The sequence below is a fragment of the Lissotriton vulgaris genome, chromosome 5, assembly GCF_964263255.1.
Source record: "Lissotriton vulgaris chromosome 5, aLisVul1.2, whole genome shotgun sequence".
NCBI classification, from domain to species: Eukaryota; Metazoa; Chordata; class Amphibia; order Caudata; family Salamandridae; genus Lissotriton; species Lissotriton vulgaris.
Window position 1 is genome coordinate 804,832,965 of NC_141693.1, and position 6,000 is coordinate 804,838,964.

At 47.5% G+C, this 6,000-nt stretch overlaps 1 protein-coding gene across 1 annotated transcript in view; it reads right to left on the reverse strand.

Moving 5' to 3' along the window:
- The window catches only part of DNAJB12 (DnaJ heat shock protein family (Hsp40) member B12), a 266,802-nt gene extending 261,369 nt beyond the window's left edge, over positions 1–5,433 (reverse strand). The window contains exon 1 of the mRNA XM_086922276.1: positions 5,197–5,433. Coding sequence (XP_086778402.1) covers positions 5,197–5,344 — 148 coding nt within the window. The 5' untranslated portion in view covers positions 5,345–5,433. The remainder of the gene's footprint in view (positions 1–5,196) is intronic.
- Between the last annotated feature and the right edge of the window lie 567 nt (positions 5,434–6,000).

Genomic DNA, 6,000 nt, shown 5'->3' on the forward strand with positions numbered 1-6,000 from the left:
AAAGCACCTCAGTCCTACACCCCGCCCCTCCACTTACACCGCTACTACCCCCACCCCTCCACTTATACTGCTAATTGGACGTAAGCCCCGCTCTGCCAAATCACCTCAGTCCTACACCCCCCACCCATCCACTTATACCACTACTGGGACACACACCCCGCTCTGCCAAACCACCTTAGTCCTACACCCCCCCTCCACTTATACAACTACAGGGACACAAACCCTGCTCTGCCAAAGCACCTTAGTCCTACACCCCCCCTCCACTTATACAACTACAGGGACACAAACCCCGCTCTGCCAAATCACATCAGTCCTACACCCACCACCCATCCGCTTACACCGCTACTGGGACACACACCCCGCTCTGCCAAAGCACCTTAGTCCTACACCCCCCTCCACTTATACAACTACTGGGACACAAACCCTGCTCTGCCAAAGCACCTTAGTCCTACACCCCCCCTCCACTTATACAACTACTGGGACACAAACCCTGCTCTGCCAAAGCACCTTAGTCCTACACCCCCCTCCACTTATACAACTACTTGGACATAAACCCCGCTTTGCCAAAGCACCTCAGTCCTACACCCCCCACACATCCACTTATACCGCTACTGGGACACAAATCGCGCTCTGCCACAGCACCTTAGTCCTACACTCCCCTCCACTTATACAGCTACTGGGACACAAACCCGCTCTGCCAAAGCACCTCAGTTTTACACCCCTGCACCTCCACGTACACCTTACACTACAACTGGGACACAAACCCTGCTCTGCCAAAGCACCTCAGTCCGACACCCCCGCCGCTCCAATTATGCCGCAACTGGGACACAAAACCCCGCTCTGCCAAAGCACCTTAGTCCTACACCCCCCACCCATCCACTTATACCGCTACTGGGACACAAATCGCGCTCTGCCACAGCATCTTAGTCCTACACCCACTCACCTCCAGTTATACTGCTACTGAGACACAAACCCGCTCTACCAAAGCACCTCAGTCCTACACCCCCTGGCCCTCCACTTATACTGCTACTTGGACATAAACCCCGCTCTGCCAAAGCACCTCCATCCTACAGCCCCCCCCCTCCACTTATACCGCTCCTGGGACATACACCCCGCTCTGCCAAAGCACCTCAGTCCTATACTCACGCCCCGCCCCCCTCATACCACTACTGGGACAAAAACCCAGCTCAGCCAAAGCACCTCAATCTTACACCCCCCCCCCACTTATGCCGCTACTGGGACACAAACCCTGCTCTGGCAAAGCACCTCAGTCCTACACTCACTCCCCCCCCCCTACGCCCCTCCACTTATACCGCTACTGGGACAAAACCCCGCTCAGCCAAAGCACCTCAATCCTACACCCCCCTCCACTTAGGCCGCTACTTGGACACAAACCCAGCTCTGCCAAAGCACCTCAATCCTACACCCCCCTCCACTTAGGCCGCTACTTGGACACAAACCCAGCTCTGCCAAAGCACCTCAGTCCTACACTCGTCCCCCCTACCCCTTCACTTATACTGCTACTGGGACACAAACCCCACTCTGCAAAAGCTCCTCAGTCCTAAACCCCCACCTTATACCACTTATACCACTAATTAGACATAAGCCCGCTCTGCCAAAGTACTTCAGTCTTACACCCCCCACCCCTTCACTTATACCGCTACTACCCCGCCCCTCCACTTATATTGCTAATATAACATAAGCCAGGTTTGCCAAAGCACCTCAGTGCTACACACTCATCCCCCTTACCTCTTCACCTATACCGCTACTAGGACACAAACCTTGCTCTGCCAAAGCATCTCAGTCCTACACCCTACCCAGACCTTCACTTACACTTCTACTTGGACATAAACCCCGCTCTGCCAAAGCACCTCAGTCCAACACCCCCCACCCATTGACTTATACCGCTACTGGGACAAAAACCCCGCTCAGCCAAAGCACCTCAATCCTACACCCCCCTCCACTTCTCCCACTACTAGGACACAAACCCCACTCTGCAAAAGCACCTCAGTCCTACACCCCGCCCCTCCACTTATACCGATACTACCCCCGCCTCTCCATGTTCATGTGAGCCAGGTGCGTGCACATCGCACACCCACAACATAGCCAGCCACATGCCACACCATTTGTCTGAGCCTCAGCATCAGACTTCAGAGGAAACCATCACTCTACCACTCTACTGCACTCTCTCTACCGCACTCACTCTACCACTCTACCGTCCTCACTCTACTGCCCTCACTCTACCACTCTACCGCTCTCACTCTACCACTCTACCGCCATCACTCTACTACTCTACCGCCATCACTATACCGCCCTCACTCTACTGCCCTCACTCTACCGCCCTCACTCTACCGCCCTCACTCTACCACTCTACTGCCCTCACTCTACCGCCCTCACTCTACCGCCCTCAGTCTACCACTCTACCGCCCTCAGTCTACCGCCCTCAGTCTACAGCCCTCAGTCTACCACTCTACCCTCCTCACTCTACCAATCTACCGCCCTCACTCTACCGCCCTCACTCTACCACTCTACCACCCTAACTCTACTGCCCTCACTCTACCGCCCTCACTCACTCTACCGCTTTCACTCACTCTGTCTATCGCACTCCCTCACTCTGTCTATCAATCGACCTCCCTCTATCTATCTATCGCCCTCCCTCTATCTATCTATCGCCCTCCCTCCATCACACTCACTCTATCTATCACATCACTATAGCATCACTCAGGGGCACCACAACATCACTAGGCCCTACTACAGCATCACTGAATGGCGCAGCATCACTCGTCGCCACCACATCACTACTCAGCGACACCACATGATCAATCAGAGCATCCATTTAACAACAACTGGTTCAAATATGTTCTCTCAATGTTTCAAGCTTTATTACAAATGCCACAAAAAGATGTTAATATCTCACTTCTGTTCTTGAATTTTAGTCACAATAAAATACACTGAACATAATCTTCACAAAAGTTATTTACAAAAGTTTAACCTATTGCAATTATAAAGTACAATAACTTTTCTTTAAGTATTAATTATTCAAAAAAATTAAAAGCCATTGTTATTTGTAATATCAATACATGTAAGTCACGTAAATACAACACATATTGCATTACAAATGCTATAGGTGTGATATGCGGAAGATAAAACTATTGGAATTGTAAATGACAAAGCTATTAATTTAGTTATTTTCAAAACCAACACATAAATACAAAATGTGTCATTTACAATAGCAATAGCTCAAACTTTCCTAATGCGCGACCTATTGCATTGCAAATGCTTGTTATTACATGCTACAGTAGCCGCGGTATACAACTATTCCTGCCTACACACTTCTCGTATGTTAATCCATTAAAGAGGTTGAATGAACAAAGTAATCTAGTAAGTAACTGCACATTATGTCACTGCATGCATTCTCATGTAGCCATACTATCTCAGCATCAAATACAGGGCCTCTTACTCAAGGTTTTGAGTGGCCGGGAGCTTCATTCAAAGCCACAACACCTTCACTACTGAAGTTTTACAGATCATTACTACACTTAAACTCGTGTACAGAAAATGGCTGCTCACTCAGAGCATTTGCGGCTCAGGAAAACCCTAATGCAAATCATTAGAGCCATCGACGATTTGTTGCAGTTCAGCACACTACTTCAGGGCCACCTCTTCTCCCAAGCCATTCAAATCCATTAAGCTGCTCTTGACTCACAGAGCCAACAAACCACTGGCATGGTCTACGTGGCCCTACACTTTATCCACCCTATTGGAAACACCCCATTTTTCTCAGAATCATAGTGAGTTTTCTAGGAAAGAAACCACTGGCTCACCATCTCTCGTGGGCAGCTGACGTGCCTGGCCAGGATATGTGCGTGCTTGTATGTGAAGAACGATGACAAAAGGCCTCACAGAACATTACTTTATACAACAAAACAACTAGATAGATATTTATTTTTGCTTGATTAATTAAAATCTTTGCAAATGCATAACTAAAAATTCCCATTTGTCCACAGATAAATACAATTAAAAACGATTTAGAAACCACATAATATTAAAGCAAGGTCCTCAATTGCATATTCCTAAACGAAACAACTAAACAAATACATGCTAGGTTGCCGCTTCAGACACCTTCAATTGGCTCAAGTCGTAGTAGGCACAATGGCTCGATCTCACTGGACAACCAAGAAATGTATAATTACACTAAAACACAATGAACAGGTGTAATATCCAATACCCACGCAGGAGACGTGTAAATAATGAATTTATTGATTATAAATCCCAACACACGTTACAGCTCACGTCAGAGGGGAACAACCAGGAGGTGCGTCCGCTCGTCTCAGTTATCATGTCATCTGCCCAACATTCCAAACGTGCAGCTGATGACTTGACAAGCAGGGGGTACGGTGTCCGGAAGCGGACGGACGATGGCATAGTAATCACAACAAAAACAGGGATTACATCTCCCCGAAACTGACACAAATATCTATATTTGTTTAAAGATGATCCAAGAATACATTTGGACGAGGAAATCACTTGTGTCCAACGATTTTCCAAAAATCACTATATCGAGTTTCGGATTCTAGGGTGGGAGAAAAAACTCTCAACCTCCAGCAGCTGATTCGATGGCCTGTCCTACTCAGGCTAACAAACCCAAAGGCTCTGTAAAATATAGTCCTGTTTACGTGCTTAGCACGGGCAGTCCCAGCTGTTACTAAGCACTTCAAATATTCTGCCAAAGTGAGCAGAATACATGTTCGTACTGTGTGGGCACAGTGTGATGTAAGCACAGGGTTTATATACAAACTGTTCTAACCGTAATAAAAGCTTTGATATGAACTACAAATCCCATGATTCGACACACCAACCCGTCGACTGACCGGAAACGATGGTTGTAGTTCCACTAATGATCCTGGGGTGAAATAAGAGCCTTTTGGAAAATGTACAGATTCTGTAATGAGAGCAACAGAAAAGAAACCTATATCGTTGCCACCACGTGAACTGCGAATCCACAAAAATTAACTTCAAATTGCAGTGCGGAAAAGAGAGGAGCGACAGAAGACTTCACCTCCCGTCATGCACACTGGTATTGCGCATGCGTCTAGCGGAACTTAAGGCTGGTCACTTGATGCGCTCCCTCCTCCATGACCGCCTCTTTGACAGGCCGGGCTGTACCCTCCCCTCTGGACCCCCGTTCTCACTCACCGCGAGCCTTCTTGGTTGGAAACAACCGCTCAGCCTTATCTAGGAAACGCAGCGCCTTGTCCTGATGCCCGTTCTGGATGGCAGTTAACGCTATGGCAATACAGCGCTCTGCTTCGTCCCTGTTCGATTCCATTGCGGAAACAGTCATCGGGAGTCCTGGCTCCGGCCGATGCCGCCTGCTGATGACGTAAACCGATTGGAAGAGCGATGCAGTAGAAAGGCGTCACCACTTACTGTGCTGACTGATGCTGTTTCTTCTGACAATGGAAACCAAAGAAGGACTTTGTGCCTCCCTGTGGATGCATCCTCTCGAAAGCCACATCTCACGTTGACTGCTTAGACACACATACTTCCTTACGTTTGGAAACACGGTTGCTGCCGAGCTACTATACGTTTTCACATATTAAAGAAGGAACGTATTACTTATCTGCCGATTTCTATTTAAATGAAGTATATATTATCAGTTACTGGTAATTAACCCCTTAACTGATGAGGCTTTTATATAGGGTTTGTAGGTTGTCCAAGAGATTAAGGTGCCCAGAGCCAACAACCGAACTGCACCTTACAATCGTTTTATCATTTTGTACCGATTATAGACCGATTCATACGGTTTAATGGGGAGTGAAAAATGGGTATCAAGAAAAGCTTTGTATTTCTGAGTTTGGCACAAAATATGGTGTTTAGCAGTAGTGGGTATTTGTACATTTCTATTTGTGGATACCCATACTAGCATGTGATTCAGGGGATTTTTCAAAATGTTTTCTTTTTGCATACACTGGTTTACATCTGGAAGGCACAAATGTA